The sequence below is a fragment of the Lontra canadensis genome, unplaced genomic scaffold (assembly GCF_010015895.1).
Source record: "Lontra canadensis isolate GAN:19392208 unplaced genomic scaffold, GSC_riverotter_1.0 scaffold9, whole genome shotgun sequence".
NCBI classification, from domain to species: Eukaryota; Metazoa; Chordata; class Mammalia; order Carnivora; family Mustelidae; genus Lontra; species Lontra canadensis.
This window is the reverse complement of record NW_022631003.1, coordinates 10914707-10933856: the sequence shown is the minus strand read 5'-3', so window position 1 is coordinate 10933856 and position 19150 is coordinate 10914707. Positions and strand designations below refer to the sequence as shown.

Below are 19150 nucleotides of genomic sequence, written 5' to 3'. Positions count from 1 at the left end.
GGATGTGAAGAACTAGGGGAAAAGAAAAAAGTAGGGGAAAATCTGCTCCAAAAGGGTCGACTAGGACAACTTTGCAGTAGCATTACTAGTAATTGCTTCAAATTACGTCCTCATTGGTATTTGTCTTCATTAACAGGAGTTCTAGGTGAGAATGTAAAGTGAGCAGGTGTGCAGGGGTGTGTGTGTGTGTGTGTGTACGTGTGCAACCTTCTTCTTGATCTACCGTTTTCCCTCATTTGACCTTGGGAAAGTTTTTAACCTCTTTAAACTTAAGCTAGGTGTCTGCAAAGTAATAATAATAATTGTAACAAAAACAATAATAAATACCACAATAGATTATTTAATGGCTGTAGTTTCGTTCCACCCAATACATGTGGCCTTTCACAACGTGACTTTGCAGCCTTTCCCATCAAAATGTGAGGTCTGTTTTCTCTACCTTCAAATCTGACCTGGCCACATTGATCCATGGAATGTGGCAGATGTGATGTGTGATTCTAGAACCTGGGCCTCAAGAAGCTTGTAGCTTCCACCTTTGTCTTCTTGCACAACTCCCCTAAGCCATTATGTAAAGAAGCTGCGGAAACCTACCAGACACATAGAGGTTGTGGAGAAGAACAAAGATGCCCCAGCACTGACTGCTAGTCATGCAAGGAAGGCTATTGTGAATCTTCTAGTTCAGCTTACCCTCCAAGCTATACGCACCTGTGGGGGTAAGCTCAGGTGAGACCAGCAGAGAAACCACCCAACTAATCAACAAAATCATGAGAAATAGTAAATTGTCATTTTGTTAAACTAAGTTTTGGGATGGTTTGTTATGCAGTGATAGAAAATGGATACAAATACCCACCTCCCAGAGTAAATCTAAATGCTTAGCATAGTTTCTGGCACACAAATCTCATATACTATTTTTATCTCCTAGATTCTCTTCTTTGTAGATACTGCACAGTATCTCTTCATGTCTCATTCCTCGTAACTCAGAAAGACTGTTGATGAAAGGGAAAGACAAATACATGCCATTTTCCCAGCCCCATGTTCCAACCCCAAGTCATCCTTTGATTGTGAATCTAGAACACTATGGTCACTGCATAAACATTAGTTAGTAGTAATGACATACATAGCATTTCCAAGCATTAAGTCTTAGTATTTTAGTTCTTATTCTTCTCTAGATTTCTATTTCAGGCTAAGTGTTCTAAATTCTACCTCCTGGCTACATGTGATGGGAACCAAAGGAATGACAGATCATTTAATAGTGTCACTAATTAAAATAACAAGTAGGAACTACTGACTATTTCAGGATGAAGACACCATTTGAAAACATATATTTGAGATCTTCATCAATATGCCTTCCATTTCTGTGCATGTGAGCATGATTACAGGACTCTCATACTGTTGAAGTCTTTTCTACACTCTTAGCAGACTGCGGGTCCTACATGCAGTGATTTTGACTACATTGTATTATGATTTTATCTATTATTATTCTCCCATCTCCCAAACGTCAGGCAAACAGAAAGCACAAAATAAATGAGTACAAAATTGATGATTGGATTAAAGTGATAAAATACCCAAGTTTCTTTAAAATGTAAATTTTAGGTAAGAATTGAAATCACTTTCCAACTCTCCATTCCACCATCTCTCAGTTCCTTCACATCTCCCCTTCCCACTCCTCGACCTCCTATTGGTTACTTTATTCTCCTTTAGGTTTAGTTCAGTGATTCCTTTTGCCAGAAGATAGTTCCTGAAACTTTCACACTAGTTTGGCACCCTGCTTTTGTATTCCATAAGAGCCTGTGTATATTCCTATTTCCTTCAACACCACAACAGATAGTGAGTTCCTTCAGGGCAACAGTTTTGTCATTTATCTTTGTGTCTCAGTGAAAGCTAGCAATAACAGCTATTATTTCCTAAATGCTTACTAAGGACCGAGTGCTATAGTAAGCATTTTGGATGCATTCTCTCTCCCACTCCTTGCAAGAGGCTTCAGAGATAAGAGGTTCCATTTTATAGATGAGGAAACTGAGGCTTAGAGAGTTTAAGTAATTTGCCGAGTCACTAGCTAGTAAGAGGCAGAGTCAGGGGTTTGACCTCAAAGATTGAGTCCTCAACCACTCTGTTCTGACACTAGTTAGGTCCTCAAGAAATGTTTGTTTTGAGTTGATGAACATTTTCTGAAGATATTAAATTGAACAGTCATCAATGTCTCTTCCCCTTCTCATAATTTTCTTGGGGGGAAGTTGAAGGGTGATTAAGAGATGAAATGGGGGGTGCGGCGCCTGAGTGGCTCAGTGGGTTAAAGCCACTGCTTTCCGCTCGGGTCATGATCCCAGGTCCTGGGATGGAACCCTGCATCCTGCTCTCTGCTCAGCGGGGAGTCTGCTTCCCCCCCGCACCTCTGCCTGACTTTCTGCCTACTTGTGATTTCTGTCTGTCAAATAAATAAATAAAATCTTAAAAAAAAAAAAAAGATGAAATGGGGAGTGGGAATTAGAAAGGAGAAAAAGGAACTGGAGAACTAGCCCCTGAATGAAACACTATATTATTATGTATTAAACATATTAAACTCTAGATACACACAAACTTTAAAACACTAAGGCAATAAAAAAGTGCATGGCCCTTCAACGTGACCATCATACCTGGGCACTGATGGTATATGGGTCATTTGCTATCTAAGGGGTCAACAATTCTACCCACTTCCATACTGCTTCAATCGACTCATTTTCCCAGGACTCCATTACATTCTCCCCATTCAATTTCTCTGCACTGTGCTCCACTCCACTCCACTCCCCACCATTCCATTTCATTCCACTCTCCTCCATTCCATTCCATTTCATCCCATTCCTCTCCATTCCACCCTACTGCACTTCACGCCATCCCACTCTCCCGTCCATTTTGCTTCCTTCCATTCCGCACTGTTCTTTACCTTTCTACAAAAAACTTTATAATGTATTAAGCACTACGTTCAGATGCTAGAGATGCAAAGTTGAATAAATATAGTTTCTATCTTCCCATTCAGATTTTTCCCATCATCACCTGATGACAGACCACTGTAACTCACAGCCTAGTTATACTAAGACAATTCAGAATCATCACAGACCAGGTGCTATCTGATAAAAGAAATAACTGACACACAAATAAAAAAAAATTCTTTTTAACTGAATTCCAAGCAAGTAAGTTGAATAATTTTATTTCTCTCATATGCTCTTCCAATTATTGAAATAGAGTACCTTTCCAAATTACTTTCAAAGGACAGGCATTTTACCTCCTAAGTGACTTTTCCTCTCCAATTATCTAACTACACATATTTATAATTGCGTGTTACAGAGTAGATGCTCGTGCTAAATCAAACGATGATCTAGCAGAGATGCCTTGACTAAAGCATCGGAGTCATGGAAACTGCAATTTTAGAAACTGCCTTTGGAAGGAGCATAGCTTTTACATACTCGCTTCCCAAGACATAGTTAAGATTTTGCCTGAGCTTCAAGGAAAAACTAGGACATGAGTCATGACTTGAGGACTACTTGGTATGTAGTCATTCTGGTGCCACATCTGGAAGCTCATAAACATTGCAGTGTATTTCACTTTAGAAAAAGACTAAGAAAAAAACCCCAAACACACCCTGCTCTGTATTTACCTTGACCTGATTCTGTAAATCCAACTCAGGCACTGGGTCATGTATGTCCTGTAACACGGTGCTAGGTTGACCCAAGGGCTAGTGTGCCTGCACCAAAAATCTGGAGCAGGGTGCCCTTGACTCATCCCAGTAGAGCCTGACCACCTCTGGGAGCTCTCTCTGTGTTTGTTTCACAATGATTTAATGTAAGCAAAAATGGGAAAATATTTTTGCTAAAAGGCAATCCCTGAATCTTTAGGCATATATGTTTCTATTATAGTTTTTATTCAGTATGTTTCTTATTTGACATACTTCATATGGCTATCAGTATAGTGATATATGATATATATCATATATACAATCTGTGCTTAGTTCTTTTTCTGTACTGATATATATGTATATAATATATACTACATACTTAAAATATACACTTAATTTTGTGTGTATTAGTTGTGAAAAATTATATATATATATATATATTTTTTTTTTTTCAGATGTAAGTGAATACTCTTACAAACTGATGTTAGAGAATGACATTTTGGGGAAAAAATGACATTTTGGCTGAGACACATTCAGCTTAAACAAGAAGGTGCTCCAACAAGACGCATCCAGTTTCAAAATAAGTGGCAAATCTCACTGACATCCATGGCTAGAAGGGCTCAGGAGCTGGAGGTTTAAGGAGAGTACTGTGCTGATTCATGATGGCAATCCCAAGTACTAGCTTCCTGCTATCATTTCCTCCCCACTTTCCAAACCCAGACAGGTCTGAAACCATAATGATCAAACTAGGAGAGGTGGCCAAAAAGCTAGGTAGGAAGTGGGAGATTTTGGTCAAGTTCCCTTTCCCGACTTCAAGCCCAAAGGGATGGGGTGATGGGAGAGGAAAGGCTAACATTTAAATTGAATTCAGAGTTTGGGTTACTTCCTGAAATAAATATGTTTGTTCATGGATTGAGAGTGAGTGTTGGGTTTTGCAGTGATATAAAGAGCATCCAGAAAAGTTGTGAGGCCTTCCTAAATTCTACTCAGAGGCAAGGGAAGCACCACTTTTTAGGGAAGATTTATAGTAAAGGAAAAGTGGAGATAAAAACAAAGTTCCACAAGTCCCTCAATGTAGGTCATGTTTGCTTTGTGATTAATGATGAAGTATGTCCTTACTAGCCAGGAATCATACAATAGCAAGTTCTGCACAAGGCAAAAGAAAGCACCTAAAATGTGTGTTAAGTCTTATGCATAGTGTTGGACTTCTACTTTCTTTCAATTATTTGGTTTATTAGAAAATGGCTAGACACTGACAAATGAAACAGCATTTTTTTTTTTGCCTTTGCAAATTACACTTTTGGAATTATACTATTATTGCCCCAAACGGGGGCCTAGAACCCTGAGTGGTAAGCAGAACTGAAGGGATGAACACTTCAAACTGAAATACTACTTGAGCAGACTCTACCACCGCATGATCACTGCTCCCAGCCATAGGACCCATCTGTCCTTTTGTGGCTGCTGAGGTGGAATTGCTATGTGACTTAGCATATTTGACCATATTTACAAATCAATCATAGATTCCTGAAACTTCCATTGCTTTGTGACTCTTTCCACTCCCTTATGAACATAAAAGATTGTGACACAGACACAAGGGAATCAGCAAGGTACTGATGTCAATTTCTACTTCCTGTTTTTAGGTTATGCCTAAGACTGTGAACCCTGACTTTGGTTCAGCAATGTGGCCAACCTGCAGGAGTGCGGTTTTGACATCTCAGCCTAATTATCTTTACCTTATAAACATGTAGAGCATTTAGTTCTATCTCAAAGATTTTTTTCATCACCTTAAATGCGTGCATGCATCATTAGCAGCTAGGACACAGAGGACCTAACCACCCACTTGAGCAGTGGCATTGCCAGCCGAGCAAATCTTTTCAAGCAATGGACTTTCCGAGACCCTTCCAAGTCACCCTCCACTCCCATTCTCCCCTTACCTGTTCCGTGGCGCTGGAGAAGGGCTGACTAGTCCAGGGAACCCAAGGTGTCTCTGTAATTCCGGTCAGCTGCGGATTGGGGTGTTGCCTCTGTCTGCTATTGTGGCTGGAGCGTTCTGTTGCACTTCTGGTGAAGGCCTCTGTGGTGTTCCTAATAAGGTGTTCCAGGCTATATGGAACTGCATTTAAAGTAGTGGGGATTTGGGGTGGGGCCGTATTTCTAGTGCTCCTTACTGAAACTTCTGCTCCCAGGCCAGCTGAGGTAAAGAAAGGACAGTTGCTAAAATTAGCTTCATGTTTTGTGGGTTCTTCACCTAAAAGCAATTTGACTTTAGAAAAAGGAGACATCTCTCATAACAAGGATGTGGATGCACTTTAGTTACATGAAAAATCAAAGGTCTGGGAGTGTGACGATGCTCATTTGCCCTCTTCAGTCCAGCCATCTTTTATCCATCTATTGATATCCTAGGGTCAGGGGAGATGCGGAGACTGCTACCAGAAATCCCCAGCGGTATGTAGAAGAGAGAATTAAACGTACTCTATGAGCATTGAGGGAGTCACGAAATTGGCTTCTGGGGTGTACATGAATCTCGAGAAACTTCCTGCCAGGTCCTCAATATATGTCCATGTATACTTTTCTGCTGTGGGGAACTTTCATAGCTTTCATTCAACTTCCCAAAGGGGTCATTAAACAAAATAACAGGTTGAGAATCCCAGCTAACAACTTACCTAACGTCGCCATGAAGACTGATGACTCCCAGGAAAATAATGACTTTCTTTTACCACAGTGTAAACTGTTTCTAATCCTAATTGTGTGAGTACCAGATCCTGGGACAGGTGTAGTTTCTAAGCTCCCTGTCTTCTGGAATGATGGTCTGTTGATTCAAAACTTATGAGCTAGTGGGATTAATTTTTAGCTCTACTTTGCAAGACTGAATTGCCCATACTTAAAGATAATTGATTTATGAATTAGCTTCACCTAGCCATAGTTTTAAAATGTGCTCTCTATCTGTTGGGACTATCGCTAGTATGAACTCTCATTCAGTAAATGTTGTCAGAGCCAGCATGCCTCACAAGACCCCGGGAGATGCCAGTGTTGGCCCTGATGGTCTCTGGACCACGCTTTGTGTAACTTAGAGAACAATTGTGTAATATGAAGCCCTGGAAAGGTCTGCAAATTATGGGCCGAGGTGGCATGTTTAGATACTCCTATCAACTCCATTATATGTCATGGTTTCCTGGGATATAAAATCTTGCCCACTTAGATAACTATAACTTTGAAAAGTTTCTGGTTTACAGAATGGCAGAAAAAAAGATTTTATTTTTCACTGCTTCTTTAGTGGTTCATTCAACCATTTCTTTTTCTTTTCTTTTCTTTTTTTAAAGATTTATTTATTTAGGGACGCCTGGGTGGCTCAGTGGGTTAAGCCTCTGCCTTCGGCTCAGGTCATGATCTCAGGATCCTGGGATCGAGTCCCTCATTGGGCTCTCTGCTCAGCAGGAGCCTGCTTCCTCCTCTTTCTCTGCCTGCCTCTCTGCCTACTTGTGATCTCTCTCTGTCAAATAAATAAATAAATAAATAAATAAAATCTTTAAAAAATAAAGATTTTATTTATTTAGAGAGAAAGTGCGAGAGCATGGGGAAGAGGCAGAGAGAGAATGGGAGAGAGAGAAACTCAAGAAGACCCCACCCTGAGCACAGAGCCGACCCGGGCTCCATCTCACGACCCTAAGATCATGACTTGAGCTGAAACCAAGAGTCAGATGTGTAATTGACTGTGCCACCCAGGCGCCCCACAATTTCTTAAGGAACTACCATGTGCTGTGAAAGTCCCCTGAAGCAGCTATTAAAGTTTGCCTATCCCTTTTTCTGGTCCACCTATTGAGCCCTCTTTTAAATCTCATTTATTTCCATTCTGATTTCAGTTGACATGATTTATATGATAATGTAGAGGGGGATAAGGCACGAAAAGAGGATGAAAAGAGAAAAGGTATTTTAAAAATTTAGGAAGATGTAAAACCAACATTTCTCTTAAAGGTTAATGAAATAATCATGACTATCAAGCATCCTTTTCTTGAGATGTGAAAGGTGTTGTAAACCCTGTACGTGGGGTTGCCAGATTTAGCAAATAAAAATACATGATGTCCAGTTAAATTGGAGTTTGAGATAAAGAACTCATAATTCAGAATAGTTATTGTATCTCAAATGTACAATATTGTAAAGGTTATATTACATATGACATATTATATTGGGAATATATATATATACTAAAAAATTGTCGTATCTGAAATTCAAATGTAATCGAAGGTTCTGTGTTATATCTGACAATCCTACCTGTACATCTACTAGACCTAGACTTTGATAGATTTTTGGACATTCCCACTAGTTTCTGTATTTTTCCTTCTGAATCTTGCGCTGCTCCCACTGTCATTGTGCCCATGTCACCCCTCTGAACACAGACCAGGTTTATTTATCCCTAGGCTGTTTTTTTACATGACAAACCCACTTGTTCTATTAGCAATATTCCTTTATGATAAACTCTAAGAAGCAATCTTAATTTTGCAGTCTTATTTGAATTAGGTGCTAGAATGTTCCTTCAAGCAGACATTTGCCTGCCATTGGGATGTAAAAATTTCTGTATGTAGCGATTAGTATTTTGGTTATTTTGGGCTTTGGCCAATGCTGATCCTCTGAGTTGACTACCACTTACAACAATTTTAGCTTTCAGACTCTCAAAAAAAAAAAAAATTTAATGATGGGTTAGGACAAAAACAAGCTTCCAAATACGTATCATGTAATTATGTGTCTTAGCATGTCAACCTATGCTTGCTTTTCTTCTTCACTAAGGGGCACTTGGTAAGTTCTTGTCCTAAGAACTCTTTTTATTAGTCAACTTACATGACTGATTCAATGGATGAAACAGGTCTCTCCCAAAATTAGATAAGTGATCAAAACACTCTTGCAATTTCTTCTCTGAATAACATAGCTTCTTACCATTACATGCAGCTTTGGAACATCTTATGGAAAAAATTTCAGTCTTCTGTAATTGTCTTTAATTAACCTTCTAAATATATTTTTAAAACACTCCAAATGAAACAAGTCCATTTTCCATTTCAGGCCACTACCTTTTTTTCAAAGAAAGAACCTACAGAATATCCAAGGCCTGTACCCCCTCATTTTGTGACTGTGTTTTTAACTTGTGCTATTTAAGAAGCAGGAAAGAAACTTTAAGTCTTAACATTCAATTTCCAAATTCTGTGCATTTTAAAGCAGTGGTCTGCAAACTCTGGTAGGCATCAGAAACCCCTTTGGAGCTTCTTAGAATATTGAAGCCTTGGGGCACCTGGGTGGCTCAGTGGGTTAAAGCCTCTGCCTTTGGCTCAGGTTGTGATCCCAAGGTCTTGGGATTGAGCCCCACATCGGGCTTTCTGCTCCACGGGGAGCCTGCTTCCTCCTCTCTCTCTCTGCCTGCCTCTCTGCCTACTTGTGATCTCTGTCTGTAAATAAATAAATAAATAAAATCTTAAAAAAAAAAAAAAGAAAAGAATATTGAAGCCTTAGCCTTTCAGTAGATTTGGTGTGGGATCCAGTATCTACATGTCTAAGTTTCTCAGTGATTGTAATATCTCTAACTGTAAGGTTTTATCTATATACATGATATGAACCAAACTGAATTCTATTCATTCTTTACATGGGTAATGAAGGGTTTTAAAGTAAATGGGAGGAGAGAAAAATCCATTACAGAAATATATAAGGCAACCAAAATACATTAATCTTTTCATCTCCTGAACTCTGTTGAAATGGGTGCTATGAAATTATATTAAAAATAGTAGATCCTTGGATGTTTTGGTATCTACAAAGTCTTCTGATGTTCTTTAAAAGGGTATATATATTTTACAGTTCATGAAAGAGCAAGATGTGTTTTGACACACTCAAGGAAAAGTTCTTACACAATGGAACAATATGTCAAAGCTATTTTTAAAAAGCTTTATTGTACCATTGCTACCACATTGTTTCCACATTATACATAATTCCTCTTAGAGCACAATTCAAGATAAGGGACACCATCCCGGGTCTGATTTAAAAGATTTTAGCATGGAACTTGTAAATAGCTCATCTATAAGATGACTTGCAATGACTGTACCATACCAGCACCATATTTTGAAAATATATTTTTGAAAAGAAATACATATTTTAGTTTATTAGTTAGTCTATGAATTAGCTTGGATTTGATTCATGATAGAAATGTCATTTTTGTATAATGATAATAAAAATACACGATTTGTCAGTTCCCCTCCCTTGAATGACACAAATAACTTTCAGGCATGTTGAAAACCGAATAACTTGAACAGAACTCATTTTGGAGATAGGAAATTTCGACTATATTGGGACTTGCTTTTCTGTAGGAAGATGCCAAATATAATATGCCTTTTAAAAGCAGGGAAATAATGTGGAAAAGATGTAAGAAGTGAAACAGAAGATGCATTAGAAAAAAGATGATTTATGTATATATATGTATATATATATAAAGTACATTAACTATATTAAACAAGATTGGGCTAGAATAAATATGAAGTGAAATGTATGTGAATTATGAGAATCTAAATAATTTCTAGAAGTGGTAAAAAGAATAACATTTCAGAAAATGCCATTAGTTTGTACATAAAACAAACAGGGTACATATTTAAAATTTGAGAAAGTAAACCAGGAGGTGAAAACTTTGTGAAAAGAGACACCAAAGATGGAGAATTTGCAAACAATGGGAGACAGCAAACAAATCAGAAGTCACTAGAATTTCATTGACTTAGAATATTCAAAAAATATTTTACAGACTTAAAAAAGATCCAAGATTAGAAATAAAGAAAGTAAAATTAACAAATGGAAGTTAACAAAGCATAGAAGGACATCAAAGCAGAGCACAGTAAAAACTTTAAATTAAAAAAATAAATGAAAAGCTGATTAAACAATACTTTTTAAAGGCCAATTACTACTCAGCTACTATACTATGAGTTGCACTAGGAAGATGCGCCTGGTGTATCCTGATGTTTTCTTTTGGGACATGCATGTCTATTAGATGGTGGATAGAAGGAAACTAGGCTGGCTGGAAGAGGAAGAATGGCTTTTAAATTCATCACTACCAGGCTGTGGGAGAGGGATGTTGAAGCTGGTGCTACTTTACCAGGGTCAACAAAAGGGGAGATGGAGAGTGCGTGAATAACTTGGTGTGCCCATGGCTAATTTGTCCATCAGGCAAAATAGGCACGGTGCCTAGGGCCCATGATATTATAGGGGCTACAAAATCCTTTAAATTCTTGAAAATTGAAATTTCAGAGTCAAAGAAAATGTTTGCTTAAGATTTTTTTTTCATACAATAGGAAAAAATGAGGATTTGGAGACCCATGAAAATCGACTGAATTATTTAATTCATTAATTTATTTTAATGGTGGGAGGGACCCACAAAGACATAAGAGCCCAGGGCTCATGAAAGTCAGATGTAGCTGTGGGTATGCCCTGATGAATTCATTGACATGGTACCGGGTGAAAATGGTTGGGGTGGGCAGGGGAGGGGCAGGAGTGTGGGGGTTCTGGAAGGCCCATTTTTTATAATCATGCAAGGAGAAAACAAAGCCTAACATGGCCATCATAGCCAGTTTGGTCAAAATAGGGTCTATATGCACAAAGGACACTGTGTTTGGTTTTGTTTTTCCCCTTACACCCTCTATATTTACAAGCATTTCCACCAATCACTAAAGGAAACAGCTTCTATTAAAATCCTTTCTCCCAAGAGTATATATGATTGCTTCCCTATTACAGCGCTTATGGGTTTTATTCCCTCACCCACATAACTATAATTAAACAATTACTTTAATCAGCAGTTAGAGCAAGTCTGGCAGCAAAATGGTTTACTTCAGCAGCGAAATCTCTTCAAGTAATTTCACTAGCTCAGTCATGTTAGGGACCTTTGAAACTATGTCTGCAAAAATTTTCCTGCCCTTAGGTAAGTGTAAGATTTGAATGAATGGACCTATAGTAAGTGCTAAGTAAGGGCTTGTTGGTTAGCCAACATCCTACATACAATACATACAATGTCTCTCTCCATATAGTACAAAACACCCGAGTGAATGTAACTATTTTATTTATTTATTTTTAAAGATTTATTTATTTTTTTGAAAGAGAGAGAGCGCCCAGGGGAAGGGCAGAGGTAGAAGGAGACAAGCAGACTCCCCTTGAGCTCTGAGCTCAACTCAGGGCTCCATCTCAGGACCCTGAGATTATGACATGAGCCCAAATCAAGAGTCTGACGCTTAGCCAACTAAGCCACCCAGGTGCCCCGAAAATAACTCTTTTAGAAAGCCACCTAACTGTTTATAAGCGGGCAGACTTGGCATCCTTTGGAAAAAGTATCCAAATGATGGCTGGAATTTTGCATCCTTCATCTAGAAGATGTTGCTACGTTTAAAGAGTTTGTCAAGTAGAGATTTGGACCTCAGAATGCATTTTTATTCCTAAAGTAACTATCTTTTTAAAAATTTAAATGTGTGTATTAAATTGCAATATTATTGAATAGAACAGATTTTTTCCTTATTCTTTTTGCATGATTGATAACTGGTTTGTGTTAGTTTACAGAAGAAGACTCTGAAATTATATACTAGGGATTTCCTTTTTTTTCTTTTTAAAGATTTTATTTATTTATTTGACAGACAGAGATAACAAGTAGACAGAGAGGCAGGCAGAAAGAGAGGAGGAAGCAGGCTCCCTGCTGAGCAGAGAGCCCGATGCGGGGCTCGATCCCAGAACCCTGAGATCATGACCTGAGCCGAAGGCAGAGGCTTTAATCCACTGAGCCACCCAGGCGCCCCTGAAATTATATACTAGGGATTTCTAAAAATTATGCTCTTAGTACAGCCACTCCAAGGGTGTAGCTGTACAAGTTAACACAGATATATCTGAGGAAAAATTGAGAAAATCTGTCAGTCACCTTTTTGTTTTATTGAGGCATGGCTAAAGGTAAAGTTGTTTCCAAAGAGCTGGATATCTGGCACATGATTGACAAAAGAATATAGGGAGAGAATGCATTTTTTTTTTCAATTTTTAGCCAGTTATGTCAGCATGTTGGAGATGTTTTTATTATTGCTCTTATGACTCAGAATAATAACTATAAGGGTCTAATTTTATAAATTGAGTATAAAATGTTGATTTTCCTTTTTCTTTTTTTCAAGACTTTATTTATTTATTTGAAATAAAGAGAGAGAGAGAGAGACAGCTCTGGCAGGGGAGGGGTTGGAGGGAGAGGGAGAAGCAGCCTCCCCACTGAGCAGGGAACCCAACAACAACAAAATTGTGCTACCAGATTATCATATTTCGTTATCAAAGCTTCTAAAAAGGACATTGGAGTCATCCATTGCAAAAATCTGAGTGTCATTTAATTTTTCACAATGGATTCTCTAGCAAATCAATGAGCTTTCATGCTATGGGTCAACTAATATCATTCTGTATCTTTAATCAACGGTAAGTTTGGCATAGACCAGAAAAACATCTGTTAGCTCATAATTGTGTTAAAACCAACTAAAAAATACACGTGTATTCAAATGTAAGATTTTTTTTGGTATCATAATTGTGCAAATTTTCATTCTGCTTTTTTCTAGAAGTCCATTTTTCTTCCAGTCTACATGATCGGGCATGTTTTGGATACAGTTTTGGATATGTTCAGAGGCTAACTGTAAATGATCTATTTCATCCACTTACTTTTGAAGTAAAGTCCATCATTGGACATGTTCTGCAGGAAGGTCAAAGGAAATCATTTTTTCCCTTTAATTACCTTCTATCTTGAAGAACTCTTTGCTGATCCATGTCTACCTTTTTAAAAGTTCCAATGAAACTTTCTCCTAAATAAGGTTCTATGGGGGCTGCAAAAGAATCTTACTTCTAGTGTTTAATGGTAGAACAAGAATATTTACAATGTTTCTGTATTGCTTAGGACAGTTCACTGTTCACTCAGTGAACTATAGGAAAAGAAATGTACAAATTGGTGTCATGTGCTGTATATTCTCTGATAAAGTTGAATTTTCTAACTGACTTTATCATTTTTACCTTATTCTCTTAGTTAGAAGTTTTATAAGCTCAGGACTATGCAGTCAACTTCTATTGTAGAAGAGTCACTGCACTCAACTAGCATGTAATTAAGTACTTATTTCATTTATGAAGTGAACTAGAGACAGAAAACCATCCAAGGATCAGCATGGTGAAGAGACTCATATAAGCCCCTAAAATAAACATCTAATAAAAAAAGATATAACAATACAGTGAATGTTGATCCCCAAATGGGGTTATGGATCAAAATTATCTTAGGAACTTTAAAAAAAAAAAAAATCAAGCATTAGCCCAAATTTCTTGAAACTGAATCTTGAAGGTGGTGGGAAAGAAGAAATGATGGCGATGAGTTCCTTCCCTCCTCCAGGTGATTCTTATGTAGTCAACTGGGCAAAATTCTGTGGTTAAGCATTTGGAAAACACTGTATGATGGAATATATATGGGACAAGGAATTAAGAAATTTAGGTTCTAATCAGACCTCTGCCACCAATTAAGCTGGGATAATTCACTTGACCTTGGTAAATTTCTGTCTCCTCAATGATGGGCTTCATTTCTAGATAATATCTTCAGTGATTTGTAAGGTCTGCTGGTACCTAATATATAATGATTCCATTAGTTTTATCTTTCATGACTTCCTAAAGCAAATCTCTACTATAGGAGTAAATAAGCAATAAAATGATTAAGTAAAACAGAAAATTAAGGGTCACATGGGTTGCTCAGTCTGTGAAGTGTCAGACTCCTGACTTTGGCTTAGGTCATGATCTCAGGGTCCTGGGATCAGCCCTGAGTTGGGCTCCCTGTTCAGCAGAGAGTCTGCTTCTCTCTCTCCCTCTGCCCCTCCCTTTGCTTGTACACACTCTCTCTCATTCTCTCTCTCAGATAAATAAAAACAGTCTTAAGAAAAAAGAAAATTGGGCTGTATCCACAAATAAAATCCGCAGCACAGGACTGAACTGTGTACTGTACCAGGAACTTCTGCACATGTATGCAAGTTTTTACTTGTATCTGTCACCTAGATTATATCCATCAGTGGTCAACAAGCTAGAAAACCCTGTGGCTACACATCAATTCTTACCATTTCAAAAGTCTGAGACCTCTTGTACCTCTAAACATTAGTACAAGAGATTTGCAAATGTGCAATGTATTTTCCCATTTTGCCAGTCTTCTCAAACACCATTCTGATGATCTACTAGTCCCTCCTAATCAGAGAATAGAAGCGTCTACATCAGCATAATTAATAATTTCTTCATCATTGGCTTTAGTCATTACATATGTACACTATGTGTATCCCTGATTTATACCGCTACATTGAATGGTATCCAACCCAAGTGCCTACAGTGTGGTACAAAAAAGAAACCCAAGAAATATTTGTTTAACTAATAAAAGCAGCAAGGAAAGAAGGGAAGGGAAAGTAAGAGGTAGAAGGAAAGATGTTGGGCTTATTTAATGAGAATAATGAAACTTTCCACGTCAGTAGGAGCCACATGATCCATTTCCAATAGCTTATGAATCTCCCATGGGCATTGAGTTGAGGTAAGCAGACATCCCTTTAATGTGAAACAAAACAAACATAATGTAACATTGAGCAGAAAAACGTTCAAAATCGATTCCAAAAAGGAGAGCTCACCTTTTTTAAAGCAGAGGCTTCTATTGACTGGTTTTCCCTTCTGGTTGATAACCATTTTCATCCAGCTATGGAGGTATTTCCTGTCCTTCTTGACCACTACCTTGGAGCCTTGTTTCTTGAGAAAGAGAGAGGTATTTTCCACCTCAAGGAGCCCTTCCTGCTCATGGCAAGTCCATCGGGGTGCCTGGGAGCAGTGGGTAAAGATAGCTGATAGGGAAGGGCCACGAGAATTGGAGATGCCCAGGCACAGAGCAGATTTAACATGAAGGAGTTTTCCATCCTCAGTCCACATCCACTGCTGGTTCTGGCTGGTCGCATCACACAAACCCACGACCACTCTCTTATTTTTGGAAAGGCACTCTTGCTTATGGACATGGACAATCTGAAACCCCTCTGGAAGACGAGAGACTCATAAGGTAGTGTGTAGAAAATTATAAGGCCCATCAGAAAACAAAACAACCCACTCACAAATCAGCCAAATGACAATATGAGGCTGACTCATCTTTTGTTATTGCTATCGTTTCAAGTGAATATTCCCAGATTCAAAACATATGATTTAAAATCCCAAGGCTGACAATATCAAAATGTCATACTTTGCTCCCTTTCTTTTACTATCACATGCCTCAGGGAAGAAAACACACTCCCATTGAAATAATGAAAGGATTTGTGGAAAAGACACGAAACAATTAAGAGAATATGGTGTGATACTTGAACCCGATTAGTTAAATATGCTGTCTAACCATTTCTAGTCTTTCCATCTCATCACCATCCCCCTCTCTAAAAAGCCCCCCCTCTCCAATTCTGAACTTACCCCTGTAGTATTTGTATACAAATTGCATCGTTTGAATACATGTTTAAAAATGAGATGTATTTCTCCAAAACCAAAACAAAACAACTTTTCCCACCCGTCTAAACCTTCTTAGCTATTAGCCACCAAAGAAGGTATTGATGATTACAAACACCATTTCTTACAGTCCTGGAGAGAAGCATTTCTCTATATTGTGACAATACCTACGACTTCCCCTCGATAAATAATAGACTAAAAAACCCAGCATTTGTCAACATAAAAAAATTAAACATCCAATTGTTAAACATCAGTATTAAAAAGTGAAATATTCAGACTCAGAAATCATATTCTGAACTTTTACCTAATTCGCTCAGCTCTCTCATGAAAATATTCAGAACTTCCTTCCAAATAACAACTTCCAAATAAAACACACCACAGTTCTTCACCTCCTATACTTACATCTCCTCAGACTTTCTTTCTTTAACACGCACACAAAACAAACCTATAACCTGATAAGGAAAAAACATGGAGAATGCCACAGACTGTTACACAATCATCAAAACTTCTCCTCAAGGTGCTTTACTCTCTGCTGTAAAGATGCCACGTCAGGAGCAGCCCGAGGCATTTGGAGGACATGTGGAGACCATTTGTTTTCTTTTAGGGAGAAATCTCAACTGTGTGGACAGAGCTGGCTCCTTTTATCCCTCCTCCTCTGCGTCTTTGGTTAAACTGCCATGGAGACCTGGCTCCATTTCCGCCCTAGCTCAGACATTTTTCAAAGGACAGAGACTCCTCTGCTGGCTAGTGGAGAAAACACCACAAGAGAGAGGCAAGCCCACTCACCTGAATTCCCAAAGATCAAGCAGGTAAGAAGCGCCATGTAAAATTCAGCCTCCATTTTCCACTTAACAACTGTTCATGCTTTGCTTGGGGGTGAAAAAAAATCTCCCAGATAAGAGAAGCAAAAACTAGGAAGGAAATGTGCCTTCATGGTGGGGGAAAAAGTCAGTGACGAGCACTTCCTCCTATTGAATTGTTTGGGGAAGTTTTACACCAGTGTCCTTTTGTCTGTTTCCTTAGAAAGAAGGGATTATGATTACCTCTCCTATTTTACGGAGAAAAAATTCTGCCCTCCCAGAGTAGAATAAAACTTGTAAGTTTTCTCCTGCATCCCTGTGGCCCATAACGACTTCTTAACCTCAAGAGGGAAGAAAGGAATTGCAATCTTAGGTAACTGAATGTTCCTAAAAAATTACATCTCTTCAGGTGATGTTGATTCTGCTGAATAAACACAAGGCATGTAATTTATGAGGGTCTATGACAAGTGACATAAAGACATAAACATGTACTGTTTGTCTAATGATATGCTGGGAGTCTATTGAGGAAAACCACATAATGATGGCACTTCTAGATCATTATTCCTCAAGCGATGACAATATTACATTGCGAGATAGTTATCTCTTCTGGGGAGAGGCGGAGAGTAAAATTAAACATCTCATTATCTATGCCAGGCTTCCCCCAAAAGAGAAGAGCTTCCTTCCAATAGAGGGGAGGAAAAAAAGCATATGCTTTACTCAATACTTAGTATTAAGAGTAGTTTATTGGCAGTATGAAACACAGTCAACATAGCTGCACTAAAAATTCATACTTGAGCAGAACATCTAGTGTTTGCTGAGTGCATTTTTTTAAAACTTTATTTGTCTCTTGAGGATGAAAACCTTTCAGAAATTTAAGAATATCCAAGGCAGCATCCTTTTGAAGAACTTCTGGGAACAGGACAGGTTACTTCATTCCCAAAGGCTTCTACCTTTTTTGGGGGGTGGGGAGAGATTTTAGGTAGACAGAATATTCAAAAATCCTTCTTAGTAAAAGAGAGACAGGTATTTAAAATTCTGGATACATCATTGTTGATACAAATTTGTTTTTCCCTTTTAAAGTAAAATGACTCACAATGTAGAAATACAGTGGCTGGAGTTCTGGAGCAGAAACCATCTCCATGTCCAATAATAGAGATTAAATACATACACACCCAGTGACAATCATTGTGCTCTGTAATTGATTGACAGGAGGTACTGATAAATACACATTTCATAGATAATATTATCAAGACACATTTCCATATAAAATAGTACTGCTTTAGATTTTTTTTTTTTTTTCAAAAACAAGGACTTATTAGTTAAAAATCTATTATCAATCACTTGCGACCTTAACGGCAAGATTCTGGTAACTGAGAAAGGTAATAGCACTTAAAACAGGAACAGTTTAACAGCTGACAGTTCATTCACGAGACAGGTTTTGCAAACATTAAAGCATCTAAACACACAATAATAATGTCTTCAGCAGCTCTTCCAGTTGTTATCTGATGACATATGTCACCGAGGATTTCATAACATACATTCTGTGTGGCAGGTAGTCAATACGGACAAATAAAATCCTCCTTAGCTGTGGGAGAAGTCTATCATACCTCCATCAGCACAGGACCTTCAGAATAATTTAGGGGATGCTTACAGATGCATTCATATACACAAGGGGATGCCGATCTGTAATTGTTGCCCTCTTCCACGATCCGTGCCACAGCTCAGCTTCAGGACTTCGCTTTCCTTCCACGGCAGGAAGCTCCTTCTAGAAGCCTCGGGTGGGTAATTGGTTAACTACCCCTAGAGCTGGAGGGTCTGGTAAATCTTCAGAGAATCACTGGACAGTTTCAGCCGAGAGTCTGCTCTCATACAGGCACAGAGCGTGGTGCACGAATTCATACTGCTCACTAGTTTGGACCATGCCGCCCCTGTAAGGATGAGAGAATACAAGAACTTCTTACTGCTAATATCCTGCAGTCTTAAGTCACAGGGACCACATCCACGCTGGGGTATTACGCCAAAGACACAGAACAGTTGACCAGCTGATTCTTTGGTGATGCCTCTTACCTCCTGTGTCCAAATGACCCAACTGGTGAGCCTCATATGCTAATGTACAGAGAGGGGTTAACACAGTGCCCAGGAATCACTAGACATTTGATTAATTTTACCTACATACCATTACTGGGGAAACAATACTGCCTATTGG

The 19150-nt window shown here is 38.5% G+C and overlaps 2 protein-coding genes across 4 annotated transcripts in view; both read right to left on the bottom strand.

The window, feature by feature from the left end:
- Nucleotides 1-17032, bottom strand: part of PTPRB (protein tyrosine phosphatase receptor type B) — a 109709-nt gene extending 92677 nt beyond the window's left edge. Inside the window, exons 1-3 of the mRNA XM_032854802.1 lie at nucleotides 16931-17032; nucleotides 15301-15693; nucleotides 5581-5837 (exon numbers count right to left, since the gene is read on the bottom strand). Coding sequence (XP_032710693.1) covers nucleotides 5581-5837; nucleotides 15301-15693; nucleotides 16931-16985 — 705 coding nt within the window. The 5' untranslated portion in view covers nucleotides 16986-17032. The remainder of the gene's footprint in view (nucleotides 1-5580; nucleotides 5838-15300; nucleotides 15694-16930) is intronic.
- A 1196-nt stretch (nucleotides 17033-18228) lies between these two features.
- PTPRR (protein tyrosine phosphatase receptor type R) overlaps nucleotides 18229-19150 on the bottom strand; it is a 235446-nt gene continuing 234524 nt past the window's right edge. For all 3 annotated transcript variants that reach the window (XM_032854799.1, XM_032854800.1, XM_032854801.1), the window contains one exon: nucleotides 18229-18872. In XM_032854799.1, coding sequence (XP_032710690.1) covers nucleotides 18779-18872 — 94 coding nt within the window. In that variant the 3' untranslated portion in view covers nucleotides 18229-18778. The remainder of the gene's footprint in view (nucleotides 18873-19150) is intronic.